Source organism: Zootoca vivipara, chromosome 10 (genome assembly GCF_963506605.1).
Source record: "Zootoca vivipara chromosome 10, rZooViv1.1, whole genome shotgun sequence".
Taxonomy (NCBI): Eukaryota; Metazoa; Chordata; class Lepidosauria; order Squamata; family Lacertidae; genus Zootoca; species Zootoca vivipara.
The window spans coordinates 9370830-9393347 of record NC_083285.1 but is presented as its reverse complement, the minus strand read 5'-3'; the positions used below and the strand labels follow the sequence as shown (position 1 = coordinate 9393347).

The 22518-nt window shown below is 40.2% G+C and overlaps 1 protein-coding gene across 3 annotated transcripts in view; it reads right to left on the bottom strand.

Moving 5' to 3' along the window:
- Positions 1 to 22518, bottom strand: part of TBC1D22A (TBC1 domain family member 22A) — a 116011-nt gene that overhangs the window by 64075 nt on the left and 29418 nt on the right. For all 3 annotated transcript variants that reach the window (XM_035128569.2, XM_035128570.2, XM_035128568.2), the window contains 3 exons: positions 21009 to 21137; positions 19390 to 19452; positions 17813 to 17927 (listed from right to left, as the gene is read on the bottom strand). In XM_035128569.2, the coding sequence (XP_034984460.1) occupies positions 17813 to 17927; positions 19390 to 19452; positions 21009 to 21137 (307 nt within the window). The remainder of the gene's footprint in view (positions 1 to 17812; positions 17928 to 19389; positions 19453 to 21008; positions 21138 to 22518) is intronic.

The window sequence follows — 22518 nt, the reverse complement described above, 5'->3', positions numbered from 1 at the left end:
ACTCATTAAGAATACAGAATAAGGGACCATTTGAGAAAAGCAGAGCTAATGCTGAGAATGGAACTGCATGAATAATGTAATCCTTTTAGAAGCAGAGTTAAGATGTCTTTTAGGGCTATCAACAAGTTTAATCCACAAACGCTGCAGCATAAGAATTAAATAGTATGTAGATTTTCTTTTCTTTTCTAAGTAGCAGGACAACATGCATCTTTGTCAATATCTGGGTGGATAGGAAGATATCACTGTACAAAAAATCCCAATTATAATGTCTCACAGCAATGTCTCTCATTTTCTTCAGCTTCCTGCGGCGATTCTCATCACGCTGTCTGTGTAAGTGTGGAAGATAGCAAAATAGCTGCCTAAAGAAAAACTGCTGTGACATGCTGATCCAAGTGCTACGGTTGCTGCAAGCACTGCTGTTAGCTGCTGTTTACTCCTTCACAGAATATTATCCTATTCTTGTGAAAATCTCCTCTGAGCAAAAAAAAAAAAGAGTAATTCATTTAGAAGGGCTTTAACAAGACGCCTTCTCCACAGGAAGCAGCAAAGCAACACAATGAAAAGTGAATTAATTACAGTTTGCAACATCTCAAGATGCATTATTGAATGGTGAAATTGAGAGCAAGCCCAGTGATGGTCTTTTGGTGGTTCAAAAGCACCAGAATGTACAATCAAATTGTTGGGTTGCTGCCTGGATTGAAGAGACTACCACCTATAATCCAGGATGGTCACCATCACTAACAGGTGCCAGAGATGAATTTTTACAGATTTATGAAGTCCGAAAACATACAAGCTTTGCTTTCATAGCAAGCTACAGATCTGAGAAAGAGACATGCTGCTGTTCTGGTGTCTGGGCCGCAGTAGTTTACTGATGCCATTAAATAAGCACTTCCTTCAAGGAGAACTGCCTACTGCTACCTCACAATGCATGATGCAACACTGTTTTGAGTTTCTCTGACCCTACACACAACCTGTTAAGGCTGAGCAGCTTACAACACATCATGTCAACTTTTCCCATAGTAGCTGCGTGTTCTTCATTAATGACTATTTTGAGCCTGAAAAGGAATGATATTTCAAAAATAATTTATATCTGCACTTCTCAAAGGTTTTGAAGTAGGATCCACCTGTACACAACTTTGTGGGACTCACTTGTAAACGAAACTCGGTACCTTTTGAGCTCTACTCCCCCCCTTTAAAACAAAAATAAATAAAAATGCAAGAATACGTATCTTATTTTTATTTATTTTTTAATGTTATTAGATGTGTACATAGAATTCAAGCATGACATATACAGAGCCACTCTCTTAAAAGGGCTACAGAGCAGTAATGGCATGTTGTTGTATTGGGGTGGGGTGGGGGAACCCTGGAAATAAAGAGAGACCCACTAGTGGGGCCCACTAGTGCCATGACTCACAGTAAGAACATCTGATTTATGTGCTGCTTTGAATCAATTCACCAAACTCATGTTATAAACAAGCTATAAAACATGTTCAGATTCACAAAGAATACTGAATAAAATGCCACTTCTGTTTCAGTGATACTAAATCACAAAAAGGGCTTCATGGTGTGGAAGAGCAAGTAAACAATGAAAGGAATTTTATTTTTAGATGCCATTTACTAAATGCCCTTGACCACTGCTCTGCCTTGATATATTCAGATATATTAAATTGCCAATACTTAGCTAATTAAAAGCACCTTTGGATAAGTGAAAGTGAATTCAGAAAGCTCCTTTAGTATGAACAATGAATCAAAGACTCATAATTTGTATTTTAATTTTTCATAAGGAAATACACAGCATGCAACAGACTGTTTCATTAGCATAACCTAATTACAGAGCAACTCATTATTCCACAAGTCACTGTTAATACTGTTACTGGGATTATAAATATGTTTACAAAATTTTTGGGGGGGGGGAATCAGTCAAGAATTACATTTTGCCACAACCCTCAACTATTAAACTTTTGTAATCAATCTGTGCTAATTACTACCGAACACAGAAAGTTACTGTGGATTCAATGAAACACTACAAAGCTAACCCTTCCATGGTTCCAATTAATTCATATTTGTTGTTTCTCAAAATGGCCTGGTTTCATTCAAATGAAAGAACTGTTTACAATTTTATGGTTACATATACCAAGAAGTTCTATGGCTGCACAAATATGGTTTGCTATGCTGATACATCAAAACTGTACACTTTAAGTGGAGCAGATCGCTAGGCCTATGACGTTTGCCTCACTATTTGCTAACAATTATTAGTCAATGATGCTAGGAATGTTGCCAGAGAATCCGCTAAAATGATTTGTGCATTATTACCTACTTGCCTGCGAGAGAACTGGACTTTCTGCTTTGCAATACACGATATAATGTGAATACAATGTTCCACATGAAGGAAGAGACAGTTATATGCAACAGCTGGAAACGTACAAAATATTTTCATGAGGGGATAATTCAACCAACAAGTTTCAGGAGCACATTCTGACAGTTGCATTAATGTTGTAACCAGGATGCAATGGTACCTCGCAAGACGAATGCCCTGCAAGACGAATTTTTCGCAAGACGAATGAGTCTTGCAATCTGATGGTGACTTGCAAGACGAATTTGTTTTGCGAAAAATTCATCTTGCAAATCGCGGTTTCCCATAGGAATGCATTGAAATTTAATTAATGCATTCCTATGGGCAAAAAAGAAATTTCAATGCATTCCTATGGGAAACCGCGATTTGCAAGATGAATTTTTCGCAAAACGAATTGACTCGCGGAACGAATTAAATTCGTCTTGTGAGGTACCACTGTATACAAAAAAAGGCAGCTTACTCTTGAACCATGGTAAGGAATTTGGAGATTAAGTCTAAAATTTCATCCGGTTCAGTATTTGGCCAGATGGGTAGGTGCTTGATTAAATCATCAGAAGAATGAGTAGAAGGTTCTGTCAACGAAAAATATTTCTTTAGAAATAATTCCCAAACCGGGGCAGGGATAACTGTCAAAGGGTACTTCTTTGATCTTCTATTAACCAGATGCCAGAATTCCCGTGAACTTTGAGATCGGGAGGCAGCAATTAGCGCCTGCCATCGATTTTTTTGCCACTCATATTTGGCAATTTTCTGTACCTGCTTATATGCAGTTTTTGCTTGCTGATAATTCGGAGGCAATACTAAAGCACCAGATGACTTGTAATCATTATAAATGGCACAAAGGTAAGATCTAGCCTGCTTACATTGTAGATTAAACCAAGGAGCACCAGCCTTAAAATGAATCCGATTTACCCGATGTGCTGGTACTGTAAAAAAGGACGTAAAATCTTCCATGAATGAGGAAAATAAATTCAAAGTATTGTTATATTCAGATGAGTCTAACGTGGGAACGATATCAATTTGAACTATTTCTTTTTGGAAGAATTCCATATATTTTTGGGCCTGGACTACGGACCATTTTATTCCTCTCACTTGGGCGACAGCATTTATTCCCAAATGTGTGGGATGCATAGTCTCGACCGGCTGCCAATCCAAGGAGAGTTTGGCAACCAAGGGGAGGTGGTCGCTTAGCTGAACATTTTCTATTTTAAAATAAAGAAAATTTGAGAATAAATCCCTAGAGACTATTAAGTAATCGAGAACACTGTTTGAGATTGTACTCAAATGGGTGAATTCGCCAGGAATATCAGGGGGACAATTACCATTTAAAATAATTAGGTTTAGACGGATTATTAGTTGATACAGAAGAACACCCGCTTTGTTCACTCTATCATCTTTCGATAGTCTCTGTGCAAGTGGAAATAGGTCCAGGTTTTGGTGGCCAGAGGGAACCCACCACTTGTCCTTGGTTAGAGCCTCCCAATTTGCACCTGTACGAGCATTAAAGTCACCACCCAATACTGAGGGGACGTTCGGGTACTTGGTGTAACAGGAAGATAAATGATCCTCGAGGGTTTCCCATTTAAGATGGAGATCTGACAGTTGGCCCCCAGGGGGGAAGTAAACATTTGTAATCAGTAACTCAAATTTTCCTCCTGAAATCAAGCCTGTGATAGCGTAGGGAGGAAATGATTTTACAAGCGTGAGTTTTGCCTGTAGTTTGAGGGAGATGGCTATCGTCAGGCCCCCTCTAGAACGTCCACCTTTGGGAGAGGGGCATGCTGGAAGTGAAATAAGATCGTAACCATTTATCTCAATCGCCTCCTCTTCCCAGGTTTCTTGTAGGAGGATTATCTGAAATGAGTTTATAAATTTCAAGAAGTCAGGATCGAATTTCTTCCCTCTCCATCCTGCGATGTTCCAACATAAAAATAGCATAGGGGGGTATTTAGGTTGGTTATTTGATAGTCAATTCAGGTGGGGAAGGGGCTCTGAGTTGAGGGGAATTTCAGCCCCCAAAAAATCTGTAATTTTTCTTTGGGAGGGTAGCGACCGAGCAGAACATCCTAGCAGAATAGATTTGTTGGGATGATTTAGCTGCGAGGTTGGTACGCTCGTTCCACTAGAGGTAACTCCTTGGCCTGGAATAATCAGCTTTTCAGAAAAAGTTGATAGATGTAAAGGGGCATTACTCAGGGGAGTGAAGAAAGGGTCAGCAGAGGTAGTACCACTAACTGGAATTTCCTTTGGAGGTTGGATAATTTTATTTATATGGCCCATCGGATCTTCAATCAAATCCTCCCTAAAGTCTTGTAATATAGTAGTAGGATCATCCCGTGTTTGTTGGGGTGACCGAGTTCCCCTTGGTGGGCCAGATATTGAAAGAGAGCTCCTTTGAATGTTCATTTGTAGGTTAGATGTTATTTTATCTGATGTAGAAGAAGGTTCAAGATCCGGCATAGAAGAATGCGTCGAAGGATAATTTGGATCATGTCGGTGGGTAGGGACATCCTCCATCACTGGGATCTCCAGAGAAAGTGGGTCAAGATTTATTTGTAAGGGTGGTGGAGAAGCCTCTCGCAGGACAGTGTTCATTTCAGGCATCGCCTTCATCACTGGAGCTTGCCGAGCAACCATAGATTTAGGTATTGGGCTAAATTGAAGGAGGTCATCTGTTTCCAACAGACACGTTGCAACCAGATTATTTTGGTTCTTAATTTTATTATGTACTTGCAGAAATTGTGATTTGAGCATATCAAGTCTCTGTATTGTTTCTGCTTGCTCTTTCAGCGGGAGGTCACCAAAGGAGATGATAAGTGCATTTTCATCCAGGGATGTTTGCAGATTATCAGGATCAGGCCCCTCAGATGTTCGGAGAGGGGGTAGATTTGACTGGGAAGATTGGGTGTCAATCTCATTTCTTGATATGATAGGGCATTCTGCTCTTGGAGGAGTATTTCCGGCAACTCTGCATAATAGAGGTTTAATCGTGTTGTCCACAAACACCCTCGTAGGGATGATGTTAATTGTAGCTAAAGTCTTTTTCCGACGCACTATTTCAAAAGGAATCTCTGAGGAATGAAAGGCTAGTATCACTTTAAGGAGGCCATCTCGCTGTAAGAGAGGAAGCACCGCATGTAGGTCAATTTGTTGGTGCTTGATCTTTAAAATTTTGCTTAAACAATCCTTTGCCCCTTCTAAATTTAGCCATTTTCTTGTTCCATTCCAAATTGAAAGGCAGATTTTCTTTGGATGCAGGACTAACACTTGTTTATTTAATTGGTTATTTGAACAATATTTATGCTTCCTCCTGTTTTCAACTTTGGGGGGTTGGTCAACTGGAGGCTTTCTTTCATAGGGTAGACTTTGTAATGGATTGGGTTCAGGGTTCCCAACTTTCTGCATGAGGTTAGATACTTGTAAGGATATTTCATCCATTTTTTAAAAAATACAATGAAGAGTCCTGATAATCAAATGCAACTGCTCACTTCTGAGGCATTCCGCTGGGTCTGGCATTGCTTCCTCGGCCAAAAGGGTCTGCTTGATTTTTGGTGTACTCATTTGGACTCTTGATTGAGAGAAAGAGCACTGTGCCTTCAGGGTATGGGATGTTTCAAGGTCTTCCAGAGGGAGAAAGCGGTTGTAGGTTTCTACTTCAGCCTGAGAATTTGCCTGGCCACTCCCTCCTTTGCCCCTTTGCAGGTCTGTTCTCTTTAACTTTGGCTTAGGGAGGGGCAAAGGCTCTTCCTTCTCCCTCAAACGCTTGCTGCAGCCCATGATCGACCCAAATTTAAAATGAGTTTATTAAAATTCAAATTTAAAATAAGTTCATTTAAAAAAAAAAACCAGGGGGGTGACGGGGGCTCAGAGAAAGGGAGCAAACTTTGCTGCAACCACCGCAGCTTCTCCTCCTCACCTCCGCATAGACTTGCTTACCGGCAGGTCGCAGTCTTGCAGCTCCAACAACTCTGTTCGGCACGCCAGCTCACCATAAAATGAGGTAGTAACGAAGGGGGATCTTGCTGGGGTTAGGCACAGGGAATGTCTTATCCAGGCTTTAAACAAACCCACAGAACGTCCTCCTGCCAAGCCTTTTCTCCAGCTTTTGCTCTCACCTCTCCCCGATTAGAGCAGCAGCATTCTCCCCTCTCTGGCAACCTTGGCCGGCCGGCTGATAAGAGCGAGACAGGGAGCAGGCTGGAGCTGGGCCAAAGCTCTCAGAGCGTTGTTATAGCAGGGAACCGGCAGTAAATGTAAAGTGCTTCAAAGTCTTTGAAATCTTTAAAGTTGTTTCCAGGAGGTAGAGTTGGCATCCAGAGGGTCAATTAAGTTAAAAATGTAAAAGATTAAAAAAGGTCCGAAGAGCACCAATAAGCACGTCTTACCTCAGCGCCCTCAGAGAAGGCCGGTAGTGGTCCGAAAGCTGTTTTGTGGAGCAGATGTGTTTAATTCCAACATCCTCATTCAGGATGCATCTGCAACTTAGAATCAAACAGGGAATTTGGAAAAGTGGGCAAGTAACCACCTGCAATTCATCTCTCTTTGGAAGGCTGTACTGTTAAAAATATCTAAGGAATTTGGAAAGCCAATCACAAAACATTTACAGAGTAAGGAAGATGTAGGAGTTAGAGCAGGGGTAGGAAACCTAAGGCCCAGGGGCCGGATGCGGCCCATTTGCCTTCTCAAAGGCAGTCCAGGAATCAGCATGTTTTTACATGAGTAAAATGTGTCCTTTTATTTAAAATGCATCTCTGGGTTATTTGTGGGGCATAGGAATTCGTTCATTATTATTTTTTTCAAAATATAGTCCGGCCCACCACAAGGTCTGAGGGACAGTGGACCGGCCCATGGCTGAAAAAGGTTGCTGACCCCTGAGTTAGAGCTTTCCGAATGACAAAAACGCTGAAGCTCAGAGAAGAAGGAATACCTCTCAGGAGTGGTGCAACATTACAAGCATGATTTGGGAGAACTAGATTGCAATCCTCTACACACTTTCCTGGGAATAGGTGCAAGTGAACTCAGTGGGGCTTACTAGTTAAGCATGGGACTGCAGTGCCGAATTATTGTGACTTAATATATTGAATCTGTCAGAACTGATTCCTTTCTTCAATGATGGTGCACTTTTAATATACGTGCCACCTCATTTATTTTACAGAAAGGTCAGATATAGATTTCGGTAATAAAAATAATTTATCATTCCATTCTTTATTTTATTTTGCATTTGATAACCGCACAGTTTTGACAAGCCAAGAGAAAAGGCATCCCCAAACTGCGGTCCTCCAGATGTTTTGGCCTACAACTCCCATGATCCCTAGCTAATAGGACCAGTGGTCGGGGAAGATGGGAATTGAAGTCCAAAACATCTGGAGGGCTGAAGTTTGGGGGTGCCTGGTTTAGAGCAAAAGTAATGATCATCTGCAGCAGATGCACACAACAAAAAGCTGAAACAATATGTTGGGTAGTGCAGATTCAACTGCTTATAAAACAGCTGGAATCTAAATATGACTAAGCGGGTCTGCAGCTCTCTTGAGCGATTATGGCTGTTAATCCAAGGATCAAAATCTGGGAAGTTCTCCATTTCTGTGCTTGCAGCCTAAAGCTTTCTTCTCTCTACAGTGCATAACAAGCATTTATGACTAGGTCTATGACTTTTTCAAATAATGTCACTATCCAAACTTTTGGTTTGTAAACAAGTGTAAAACATCTCGTTCTCATGGCTCCAGGCACTCAATGTGCTCAATGTTCAGGCACATTGCTCCAGCAACTTTATTTGAAAATGAGACCGGGAAATCACATCAGTCTCAAAAAAAAAAAATTTAAGTGAGATTTATACCAAAAGGTTTGCTAAAAACTTTCCAACACACCTAAATATCAAGAACTATCATATGCAGAAGGGAAGTGTTGCATAAATAGATATGCAAAAGAAGCTGCCGGGGTTGACAAGATATCGAACGACAGCTAGAGAGTGCAACAGAGCACTGAGACTTCCACAGTCAATATGGCTTTTAGAATGAATAAACCTCACTCAAATAATTATATCGCATGAAGCTGCTCTGTTTAAGTAAGTAGGTCAAACAGCACAAAAATTACTATTTTTACTGCATGTGTGAAATGAAGTGGTACCAATTGGAGGGAACTACTCCCAACCAAATGGCCTCTTTAGTTTCAAATGCACAGCAGTTAAACATAAAGTGTTTCCAAAAGCCACAATTCCATCCAATTTTAATGCTTTATTTTTTTAAATGAATATTATTTCAGTAAAAAAAATATGAATTGAAAATAAAAACTTGTCTTCCAACAGGAGTTAGAGGAGAGAGAGGAGGTCTAGTAAAGGGGCTAGGAGTTAAGATAGCTGTTAGAGAGAAGAATAAGTTGTATCAGGCTAGAACAGGCCTCCCCAGTCTGGTGCCCTCTAGATGTTTTGGATTACAACTTCCACCATCCATTAGCATTCCTTCTAATGGAAAGAATGGCAGCAAAATTATATTGTCTACAGCTGAAGTCGATGTGTCATTTAAACTGGATGTTTCCCAGTCATCCTGAAATGATCTTGCTTATGTTGAAAGCCATTTAAAGCAGCACATACCCTAATCCCAAAAGGGATGAAGCACTACCAAAGACGGCCATTTCTCCAGCCTGTGAGTGATTGTTAAAATAGTAATTTTGCATTACAGTTTCTTCTCATCTCTTCAGGATCTCGCAAAAGGTGTCTTAACTGAGGTTTTGTCATACATATATTTATTTCACTTTAATTGATGTAAGTCTAGTTTACTTATTGAAGTAAAATGGCTGACAGCCTTCAGAATTAAGCAACTGTAAAAAGAAAAGAAATATCCATTTCTACTGAAATTGGGAATAACCTACTTGGGAATAAGTCCCATTCAACTGAATAGGACATCTGAGAAAACCTGCACAGGATTGCACCGTGCAGTAAACTAGCAGCACTATACTTTCAACCATAACTAATCAATGTTATGGTGTATCTACACCGTCTACAAATCAATTACGCAAAACATACTACTTTGAAGCATCAATAGCATATGTACAAATTCCCAATGCTGCAAAAACTACTGGCTCTACCACAATTAAATACGAATTTAAAACTATATAAGTTTGCTGATAATTTGCAGTAGAAGGCAATGATCTAAGCTAGTGAATCCTCAGAGGAACTAATACAAAGTATTTACTTTACTTGAAGAATTTACATGTCGTCTTTCAAAACAAGCCCCCCCCCCCGGCAGCTTGCAGTCAGTATTCATGCTAAGCAGAATTCAGTGCTTGTTTGTGGCGATCAGTAAGGCAACAATCTTCTGGCCTTCAGTTGCCACTAGTAGATACGTTGAAATTTAACACCAATAATAATAATAATAATAATAATAATAATACCCCGTCCATCTAGCTGGGTTTCCCCAGCCACTCTGGGCGGCTTCCAACAAAAGATTGAAAATACATTAAAACATCAGTCATTAAAAACTTCCCTAAACAGGGCTGCCTTCAGATGTCTTCTAAAAGTCAGATAGTTGTTTATTTCTTTGACATCTGATGGGAGGGCGTTCCACAGGGCGGACACCACTACCAAGAAAGGCCCTCTGCCTGGTTCTCTGTAACTTCACTTCTCGAGGTGAGGGAACCGCCGGAAGGCCCTCAGAGCTGGACCTCAGTGTCCGGGCTGAACGATGGGGGTGGAGAGGCTCCTTCAGGTACATTGGGCCAAGGCCATTTAGTTTGTTTCAGCCATGGCTTGTGAAAGCTTGGAGAAGCCTGGAAAATAGTTCTTTAAAAAGAGGAGCAAGCATCTTTGGACTGGGTAAATGGACTGAGATAGTGTATAATGAATAGTATCCAAGCACACAGTGCAATGGCATCATTGTACATAATGTGCAAAAAAGCAGTAAACAAACCCACAGACATGAGTAGCAACAGCCCAATTTATCATAATTTTGTTAATTGGATTTCCTGAAGAGGAGGAGATTTTGGCAGTAATAAGGAAAATGATATTGCTGCAATAAAGACACGTCTGATTTTTCATCAATGAGATGTTTCTAGCACTGATTAAGATGCTGCAGACATACAATATAAACCATCTCTAGTAGCACTGGAATATACAATCAGCAGAATATAGGCAAATAAGTAATTTGTTTATATGATTTTGGACAATTCAGAGTTCTTCGAGACCAACTTAATTAGCAATCCCATATTACACTGACATAGCAGTCGGCAATTGCCCCTGAACGGAAAGAAAACACACACACACACACACACACACACACACACACATATATATATATATATATGCTGCTCAAAAATGTACTCCTGGATAGGCTTTGAATTGAAGAAAAGGTACTTGTCGGAGGTTATTGTGGCTACTCTTGAGTAATAACGCTCCACACCTCCTTGTCTTTAAGGTGTTTTTATTGTGCATATTATTTACAGTGCAAAGAGTCTGGAAAACATGCCTGCTTAGTCTGAGTCAGAACCTCGCAATGGCTTCTTCCTGTTTCGCACCCAACGTAACAGCTTGGGAATCCCAATGCGCCTCCCTCTCGCTCTACGGGGTGCCATGCACCTCAATTCAGGCGTTGGGGGAAAGGGCCGTCCTTCTGACTGCTCTCCAGTGGCCAATCCCGTCATTTCCTTCCCAGCTGCTTCCTTCTCTGCTAATATGTCTTTATTGTGGTGGTGCTAACTACCTTAAAGTTATTATTATTTATTATTTATACCCCGCCCATCTGGCTGGGTTTCCCCGGCCACTCTGGGTGGCTTCCAACAAGTAACAAAATACATTAAAATATCACAGATTAAAAACTTCCCTAAACAGGGCTGCCTTTAGGTGTTTTCTAAATGTCAGGAAGTTGTTGTACGGTAATTACGGTACTATCTGTTCCTCCCGCACCTTGGGGAGAGGAAGTCTTGCTTCATCTTTGAATTCCAGGCTCCAAAGAAAACAGAGGCTCATCTCTACCATGCACGCAACTTAAGAGATATTGTTAAGATGCAAAGTGTCCTACTGCTTTCAAGTACTTCTTAAGCCCAGCTGGCACTGGTTAGATAATATGGTAACCTAGGGAGCACATTTGTGGACTCTGGCCATTTCAAGAACAACAGTAGTGAGAAATTGTACAGAGGTATGGTTCTCCCATCGCCACACAAGATTTTTAGTTGTTGTCTCAAATGTACCCTATATAGTATAAGAGTTCAAGGTAAAAAAAAAGAAGATGCCTTCTATAATCATGAAAAAATGCTTTCTAATATAAAACTATCCATAACTTAAATCCTCTGTGCTTTACTATGAAATATGGAGAGTAAACCTACAGGAAACTCCAAAACTAAGCCTTATTTTAACTTATGATTAGCACGGAGCACTAATTACACATATTAGGTAATAACTATGACATTTGATTGACTGCAAGAATGGAAAACAAATGTCTAGAGTTGTAGGCAACCACAATAACCATATCAAAAAGACCTAACTAATTATCTTCCCAAACCTTGACTTCATTAAAAAAAGAAGTAGCCAACGTCAGAATCCTACAATGTGTAAAAATTCTATTTTTAGAAACTAAAGCTTTCATCAGCTCTGTCTGTCTGTAGAGGTTTCCAATGCACTTTGCTTTTCAAGCCATTATACATGAGCAAGTTGTAATGGGGCTCCTCTTTGCATACAGCTGCCATGGAGCTTCACCCAGGGCGCAAACAAACTAGGCACTAAAATGAAGTGAGAGCACTTGAAGAACTTCTGTTATTCACATCCACAATTCCCTTGGAGATGCTTACTAAGCCTACCACGCTCATGAAATCTATTTTAAAGATGACAAAGGAGTTACTCCAAGTGCTCTCTCACTTCTCCATTTTGACACCAGTGCAATAAACCATCCTTTAAAGACGGCAGCTATGCTAGATCCCTTTTGTCAGCATCTTTTTTATTAGCAACAATGCACTGTCCTTCCATAACCTCTCATGCATCATGCTCACAATAGGCCTATCAAACACCATTTCAATGAAAGCATGAGAAGAATACATCAAACATAAGGAGGCTGACTGATAAAGAGTGGCATTTGGAAGCAACTGCATTTGCAAAAGCCACATTGTGATATTTCAGCAAAGGTAATTATAAAGCCAGAGTTCAGATGGAACAGTTTAGTATAGTTGTGTATTCAAATCATTTAAACACAATGCATCAGCTAAGTTCGGTAAACTCTGGGTCCAGGTTTCTCTTCTGGGTGACAATGGACGTGCTCCCAGTTCAAATTATCCCTCAACATTTTCATGCGGCTGATAGAACTGCCACAGAAAAAAAGCTGCTTCCCCAAAAGAGCTATGTTCTGCAGCAAGCCTCCTGCATGCTATAGATCAGAGCCACTGGAAAGCAAAACATGTTGCTGCAGCTTTGGAAATGACTCCCATTGGCAGCAGAAACCCAATTTGGACACTGCACCTTGGAGTGCATTGTTTCAGAACATAAACCAGCTATTTTGGCTCCTTGGATTTCTGCCGCCAACTCTATGGGCTGGTTCAGATGTTTTAGAAACTTTCCTCACGTGATGCAGCTCTGCCATCACCAAGGATGCAGAATGGGAGAATGTGTTCATGAAAGGCCCGTGTCACACAAGCTACAGCCATGGGGAAAGCATGTCACCATGACCGTGGAAAACAAAAGGAAATTCTTACTGCAAATTTCTATTCCCAGACTCCTGAAGGTGTAGAAAATTAAACCTGTGTCCACAGAACAGGTCAAGTCACATAGTAACTACATGAATATATCCCTACAGATGAGGCTGAGAAGGTTAAATAAACTGAAACTATGGTCACTACACATCTGGAAAGACCGACAGGACAACTACACCAGCAAGGCTAAGCAAACAGAGCAACGCAGGAGGACACAGTGCTGAACAGCAACAACTTACCAAGCTATAAATATAACCTGCACTCAGCCAAGTGCAGCCTTTTGAAGTAGCTATTAACGTGGTAGGCTAAAGTCTCATCAGTCATCTATTGGCTTCAGCGTCTAATGGAACATTAGCAAATGGGTTAAGCCCTTTGCTAGCAGATAGGGTTGTATCAGAGAATGAGATACGAGTCTACTTTTTCTATTACTGCCCTGGGAAAATGAACATGGATTTAAAGCATCCCATTAAGAAGCCATCCTGGTTGTTACTTGATCACTGAGACTATTACGTAAGGACACCTACAGTAAAAGCTACTATCAGTAACAAGAGTTAATTATACCAATAGAAAAAGTACCAGCAAATATTGGAAGGTATGTAGATTTTAGACTCTGAGACTCAAAGAGGTCCATGATTTCATAAGAATGTTAACAACAACTAAAACAAAACAAAATGAATAAGTAACAACAACAACAAAATGAAGTGCTGGTGACTGGTTACATGTGGTGGGGAGTTGGGTTATTTGATGTTGCGAGTTTCGTGTTATATATTTCAAAATACGAAATTTAAAGTTTAGTCTTACAACAGAAGACCAAACAAACTGATTAAAACTCCTTGTGTTGACTGGGAAAGGATTGGCTCTAAAGGACTAGATGGGAGCAACTACTGCCAAGGCTCAATTCCCTGTACCCTCAGGAAGCAGGGTCTTGCCAGAAGATGTGTTGGATTTTTAAAAATGTGGACACATTGCCTGTTATATGTATGAGAATTATACACTCATTAAAGTTTTGATGCCCTGAAAGATCATCCAGTGGAACAACAAATTTCTGGATGCTTCAAACTAAATATAAAGACACAGCAAACCTAGACAGCAAACCTAGACAGATGTAACTGCTTTTCTCAGCAGAAAAACAATATGCTCCTTTTTCTTCGCCGTCATTGCACCCATGATCATGTACCATGTATCATCATAACAAGAATCCTTAAATTTAATACGGTATAACCCATGGATAAAGTAGCAGGACACAACATAACACATAACATGCTACAATTAAGTATTCTCAACACTGAAAGCTAATTTATCACATCAATGAACGTTTTTAAGTTGTGCTGCATTGATCTTGCTCTCAAAAACGTTGTTAAAACCCTTTCGCGTCCAATGTCCAATTCACATGTTATAAAGTTTCCAAACCTATGAAATCTAAGTTTAGGATGGTTTATGTTGTTTAACTAGACAAACACCTTAAACACTTGGCTTCAGAAATTATGAAATCAAACAATTATGAAAAATTCTATAAGGGTTTAGCAGACCAGTCAACTTGACACATGAAATGGAATGCAATCAAATGCAAATTAAATGCAAATAGTTACAAGGTCAGCTTCATAATAATCTATTGTATCAACATCGTAACTATGATAGCTTTTCTTCCCGTAAATGTCATCCAATTTTAATTCATAATTGGAATATGTGAAAAAATGCCTATATCACTGAAATGCATCTTATGGCAAATTCTGTGCATTAGTGCCTTGCTACATCCCTATGGGCCAGTGTAAATCTACTTATCTTGTCACAAGGATACTCTAATTATTATTAACAGAGTAATTGTTAACAATTGAGCCTTCATGGGCTCTGTTCTGAAACATACACTGGAGTTGCCATTTAAATGAGGGAATCTGAAAGTTCATTAGAACAGGACTATGGCCTCATTTGCACAATGAGCCAAGTTTAATAAGTTATACTTCATGAAACTATATGGTTTATAAACCACGTGGCTGCACTCCTCCCTTGTCTTTCCCCAGGTCCTAGACTTCCATGTGAATATCCTGGCTTGCTTTAAACTGCGTTCCTCATTGGTTTTGTTTGCATGTCACAGTAAACCAAACTTTGGCTTACCCAGGCTACACAAACAGAGGAACTCACACCTACTTTCTTCCTCCCCAGGCCTCATAGCACAATGCAGCAGCAAAGCCTTTGCATGTTGTTCCAACCTGGGATCCTGATTCAGGTTTCTCCTCCTTAATCACAATCTGTAGTAAGGTGTGTCCTACGGTTACAATTTGTGGTTATCAGAGAAGAGGCCTTAACTATGATCCTAGGTTCAGACAATATGCTAAGTCAAACCTTGGCTTAGCTGTCAGGGAGGACCGCAAGCGCGAGTTCCTCTCTGGGAGCCAGTACATTGGGATGGTCCCAGTAAGCCATAGTTTGTTTTGGCTTTCTGTGACATGCAAGCCAGGCCACTGTATACAAACTGTGAAATTCTAGTTTAATGTCAGTGACCAAAGCAGGATGAGATTGTGTTTTATTTCCCTGATTTGGTAACCACCATCAAGCCAAAATTCCCCTGTACTGTATGCACAATGGGGAGCTGTGAATCAGTGCAAGCTAGGATCTTTGTGATGAAGCTGGTACATGATAGGAAGGGTGAGGGACAAGCACACAGCACAGTGTCTGTCCACGGTTCATTTCATGAAGGTTTGAATTATTGTTTGAATGCAGTCAATGTGACAACAGACTGCTTGGTTCTTAGCTGAGCTTCCTCTCTCTATTTTGCTGTTCTTCTGAATGAGCTGAATGTCTCTCCTTACTGCAATGTTTCAGTCATTCAAAAGTTAATCTCTTTTATCCCAAAGAGGCTCTTGCAGATCCTCATAAGCTGCTATTACAATTTTTATATAAATATTTTTTAAATCAAGCTAAAGATTGGCTTTTTACAACAGTCCGCTGTTTGCATACTGTTTTCTCATGACTACAGGAGAAGGCATTGCTAAAACTGTCATTATTCTGGAGATTCCCTAAACTGCACCACCTCGACATTGAAGATTTATGATAGCAACAGAATACAAATACTCTTGTGCAGATTGAACTTGCCAACTAGGACTGCATATTTACAGAGATCTGTAGCCCAGCAATCTCCCTCTCAAAAGCAGATGTCATGTACATCCACCCAATACTAGAGAACCAATAATACTTCCACTCTTTTTATTTAAAGGTGCCCAGAACTGGCTCAGGTGTTGCTGGTCAGAGGTAATGTCTCCTCCCTTTACACAAAAGTGCTGCCAAAAAAGTGCTCAGAGCACTCAGAGCACCAGTGGTCCACAGCTGGGCAGGTGTTCTAGGAGCAGGGATTATAGTTACAGTATACACACTTGTGCCCTGATATACACTTTTCTACCAGTCAAACACAGCAATAAGTTTAATGCCAAGGGTAGTTCAGCAACCATGTTTCAATGGCATTGTCCCCAATTACCACAAATGGCCATTAGACAGACCCTGGTCTGTTGATAGCAAATTTCAGAAAAAAACACAGTCAATATACTTGAAATGTAAACTGATGGTAAAGTACTTAAGACAAACGTTTTTACTATATTAATTAAATGGTCTATTTAACATGGAATATCAATCCTCTAATCACATCTCATTTAAACTTATTTCAATTAACAACTCTAAAGTATACCAGCACAGATCCTACTGTTCTAGGCTCATTAGGAACATTTTCATTATCTGTCAAATGAGGGAGTAAGAGGCAGAAACTGTAAACACTCTCTAGAGTAGCCCCCTACTCTACTTAATAGATTATTAGGGGAGCAAGCTACAGCAATTCTCATTAACTGCTCAGTATGGGGGGAAAGGACTTCCTATGAACTGAAGCACAGCAAAAGAGAAGCCTTCCTGTCAAATAAGTGGACAGCCGTTCAACTCTTCAAGGGTAATCTGCCCTCTATTAAAAACAAAATCAATCTAGTTTATTATATTGATGAGGCGTGTGAAGCACAACCAACTGGGAAGGGATGGAGGGAGAGAAGGGGGATGGAACATTGACCATCTTGGCTGAGTCCTGGAAGACCTGATCCCTGCCTTGCAGGCCTTTTTCCACCTGGCGTGGGAGGGCGGGGTCCTGACTGACTCCAACTACAAAAGCTGAGGCTACTGAACAGACTCTTGGACTGGAGTATTTGGGGGCGGGGAGGTTGTTGCTGTTATTGATACAAATTTTAGTATCTTTATTTTAGAATGTATTGTGATTTATTTGCCTCCTTCTGGCAACTCCTGCAACAGCGGTGGTGCCAAACATATTGCTCTGCTTTCCTTTGGACCACATCAGTGAGGCCAAGAGAAGGGTCTTGTCATCTGGACGGCCCAGGACCTCCATACACACTGCCCAGGCTTTTGCACCCTGGGCCGTTTGACTTCACCCCTGGCACTCCATTGTCTCTTGAGAAAGATGGATGCCAACAACTTTTGTTAGTTTTGGAATTATGCATTTTTCTTCACGTTTTAAGCCACCTTAGCATGGTTTAACTACTGAAGGGTGGCATACAAATAAAATTATGTCTGTATGACCACGGCCGTAAGAATCCACAAAAACTATTCTTGAAATGCATGGCTTTCATTGGGGGGGGGGGTGTAATATTTTGAAACAAATTCAAATAAAAATTTAACTGACAGGCAATTCTGCATACATAAGCACATTTTTAATAACTTAACCCCTAAAACTCTACAAAGATACTATACACTGACACTCTTAAAATTTCAGATTACAAGAATATACAATGTTGATGTAACTTTTCTTACCAGTATATTCACATGTGAAGACAACAAAAAAAGGAGTAACCAGATCATTTATGCCCTGAACGTATCCACTGGCTGGATGACGTATTGCCCAGATAAACAAAATTCTTTCAAAGATCTGGGGAAGAAATGTAAAGAGCTGTAAAGCAATGAAATCAGAAGGCACAAAATGTAGGCATAATAAAATGCAAGTGAGTATCAGCATACATAATTAGCATAAATTCAGTTTCTTGATTATTCAAGGAAAACGTTTAAAGATTTCTAGCACTATGTAAAAATTAAGCCTTTATAGAAAATTTAAATTGTTACAAATGTACCATTTTTAACAAGGTTTGTTCTCCTTCCTACATTTCATAGCCAAAATTCAAAGAGCTTCTTTAGATGCATTGAGAGTCCTGCACACGCCCAGGCGGCTTTCGGACTATTTCTCTTTTAAAGCAGCCTCTCACACCATAACAAACATATTTTGAAACACCTATCAGCTTCAAAAGCAGTTTGCCATTTGGAAGTGGGCCAAGAATGCTACTCGAGCCCTTTAGGACCTTGGATACTCTTTCACCTCCTCCCATGTTGTAGAAAGCTGATTTTCTACAATGAAGAGTTATGCATACTTCCAAAAAAATACCTCTATTCTACATATATATCCTAAACACCACAGACATTACACTGGAGGGGGATGCATCTACGAAGCTATATTGTCATGATAATACAGGAGATCATAGAATAAGATCACCAATCATTAGAAGCATCACTTCTATTTATGGTTGACATTTGTAACTCTCGCTGCTGTAAAGTCAAAGAACTGAAATCAAGTAGACTGTGACTTGCAAAAAAATGAGAGCCAGTAAAAAAGACAAGTGGGAAACTTATCTCCCCAGCAGTGACAAGATCTGGGTCTGGAAGATTAGCTTCTTGCTCAACTAACCCTGAGCCTCAGCACTATAGTACAATTGCTTTATAGCACAGTGCTGTATGGGCAAGTTCAACTAAACTGATGGATACCTCATGGAAAATATGCCTCCCCAACTTACTTTTATTGCCATTTCAAGACTAATTAAGAGAGTTCATGGGTTGAGTGATTAATTATAATTTTAAGGGGATATTTACTCTTATCCTAATAAATGCCCCCCAAATTATTTCCACATCATAAGGGTCAAAGCCCCTAAAAGTTTGCAGCATCAGAAATTGGGGGAGAAAATTAGATGTGGGTAATGCAAGCTTTAGGAGAGTGTATCCCTCTTTCCAGTAGGCTATGAACTGTGGCTTGAGTCCACCAGTTTTCATCTTCTGCCTCATTTGCCTTCCCCTGCTTGCCCCAACTGAACTTCAGTTGTCAACATTAGGGCTCCTGAAGGACAATAAGCATTGTTCAGCCCTTGTTGAGGGCATTAAATATCCCAGGGAATTTCCTCAAGAATGCAGAAATGGCTGTCTTGTATGGGTGTAAGATTGCTTGCCAAGAAGAAGAACTTTTCAGTATGGCATCTCCAGAGAAAGTGAAATGTGTACTCCGACAATACACAAACAAGCAAATCACACAGATGGGCCAGTTGGATTTATTATCTTGCAGTATTACTTGCCTCTGTTGCTTTGGGTTGAAGAATTAAAGCTTCCGGACTCATACGAGGAATATCTATATGAATCTGAAAAAGAAATCTTTTAATTTTCAGAAACCTTAAAATGATAACTAAGTTTATAATGCTACTGTTGAACTTGGTTATTAAAAAAAAGGCTAGTGAAGGAACGCAGGTTTTCAATTTTCCTTATTCTTTACAGGCCTTCCCTGTTAGCCTTTAAAAAGGATTTGAAGTGCATATGCATTACACAGGACTCAGTAATTTGAGGATTTGATAGACAGTGAATTAACACATAAAGGGGGGGAATTCAATGGTAATTCTGAATATGGGGAGTACATAGGTTAACATTTCCCTTTTGTACATGTTTCATCCTTTTTATGCAGGAAAGTACTGCACAGGCAGAAACAAAGCTATGGAGCCACTATTTATCTAGTGCTGCTTTTTACAATTCATGAACGGTGGTTTGTTCTCACTCCCCAAGAACTGAAGAAAGAGAATAACGCTTTCAAGCTGCTTTAAAAACAAAACTATTAGTGTACAAGGAATAAAAGTTGCTGCCTGCACAAACTCCTTCAAAATGCAGACAAAGCACAACACAAATATTAAAGACATATCCACAAGGTAAATGGTACAAGGCTACAGGGAAACATCTGGCTGAGAGGATCGATTTTGTAATATTTTACAAGTTGCATTAGCTCTCCAGTGTTCCTTCTATTAGCCCCTCAAGAAAGGCTTCCTGAAGGTCTGGGTTATCCCTTCCCTTCCATTGCTTTCATGGTTTTTAAACTTTGTTCCTAGGAATCTTAGAATATCTTGGACACCTATCAGGGATTTCACAGGGAGAATACCAATAATGGCCAACAGACTTCCCTGAAAGACAGTTTCCTCACTACACTTTCTAAACAAGGTTAAGATGCAGTAGAATGTCAGGTGCATTCCAAGATGCAGACTCTATTCAGGTGTGGCAATGGAGAAGCCCAGCTGCCTTAGCCAGTGAGTGCTCCGTGCAAATTGACCTCTACGAAAGGCTGCGCCAGTATTTTAAATGTGCAAAATTCACACTGGCAACTGCCCAGGCGTTCCCAAATAGGGTTGCCAGACTCAATAGAGGACAGGACTTCTGTGACTTTGATTGCCCTGCTCTCTTTTGAGTCTGGAAACCTTAAAGAGAAACCAACAGACCCTTTGCTTGGAAATTAAACAAAGGGTCTGCCGGTTTCTCTTTAAGGTTTCTAGACTCAAGAGAGAGCAGGGCAATTAAAGGCACAGAAGTCCTGTCCTATATTGAGTCTGGCAACCCTATTCCCAAAGTCAATGAGCAAAGTATTCTATGAAGACAGAAGATTTGGAAACCAGTGCGCTAAACATGCAAAGGCCATCTCTGTATCCAAGGTTAACTATAAATTAAGAAAATGAACGAAAAAGGAAGTTAGCCACAGAAAGGAAAATCTGGACAGCCTGGTTCCATTGCTCTTTGTGTGCCTGGAAGGGTGTTCCTGCCAATGAGAAGCTCTCTCAGAAAGCCAGGAGCACTCTCAGAAATAATGTGATGTAATATTGAAAAAGGCATTGGAATGCATGTGAAATTTCGTTTAACTGGAGACATTTTTCAGTTCCTTCACCTGTCTGTATGTATCCTGATGAGTTTCTTCATTTCTTGAATCATAATATTGTTCCACAAAAGCAAAATACTCTTTCCGCTTCCTTTGTAAAGTGCCTTCTCTCCGATCTATATTTGCAGGCAGGTAACCCTAAAAAGTGACACACATTTGAAATTGTAGAAAACTTGTTTACCAATTGTTCATTAAAAACTCTCCTTCCCTTGAAAATGGTTCTATGGCCCATTTACGGTGCAAATTAAGAGTTTCACAAACCATGGCTACATCTTTCATCTTGCACTGGCCTTGGGGCAGGTATCCTGGTTTTAAGCCAAGGTTCCTCATTACATCCAAACTGGGGATCTCTGACTTAAAACAAACCAGAACCTCTCCCACTTGCACAGATCACTTGACCTCCAACTCTTTTTGGAGTTCATAATCCATATTTTATGAACCAGGGGTGTACGTTCAAAGCGGGCCTTGCATTCAATGAAAAAACCCCATCCATTTTGTTCCTCATTTAAAGAAAGCATTCACTTCAATATAGGATTGCATCTCTCTTCCATTTATGTGGTGTATTATTCAAAGTCGTTCCACTGGTTTATCGAGACTAGGGTTCCCCAAACTTGGGTCCCCAGCTGTTGTTGGACTACAACTCCCATAATCCCTAGCCAGCTGGGCCAGTGGGTCAGGGATGAGGGGGATTGTAGTCCAAAAACAGCTGGAGACCCAAGTTTAAGAAACCCTCATCTAACCCAATATTGCCTACTCTAAGAGGTGATAGCTCCAAAAAGTTCCCAGTCTAAGATGCCTGTAAATAGTTTCTCCACTTCATATAACAGGCTACAACAGAGACCATATACAGCCTAACAAAAAGAATGTGTAACCCAAACCATAGGTAGGGAAGCTTGAGCAAACTAGCTGTGGCTACTGTACTTATATTTTCTAAATCGCACTGAGGAATTATACTGGGTCACTGTGTGCACATTCGCTTCACAGTCCAAAGTGAAGTGTGCCACTTCAGACTTGGTCAGAATCAAGAAGTGGTGCTTCTCCAGAATAAATTTAGTCTGTCCCCAACACTTTGGAGACACACAAAGAGCAGTCTTTAAAATGTATGCATCTCCTCCCATGAAAGGAAAATGTCAGCTAGGGTGATGGGTGAGTTGGTGGGAGAGGAGCTAAAAAATTATGACCCACAGTTATGGCTTGCAACCAGAAAATGCTTTCTCCAATCACATCCCTATGGGAATCAACAGTATTTTTAAAAGGGAATGTATTTGTCTTTGTAGAAGAGGGGTTTTTTCCCCCTGCAGTCCTATTACTCAGTAGATTAAACATTTTGGATTTTGGATTGAGTGCTTAAAACATTCTGAAAAGAAAATGAAAGTGAGAAATAGCTGTTGATGAAAAATGAAAAGCTTCAGAGCAATCAAACCATATGTTGCACACCAGAGCACTTCTGACAAAGTTTGGACAAGATTAATATATCACACCCCAGAAGACAAGATAAAAGAAACTTAATGTAAATTAA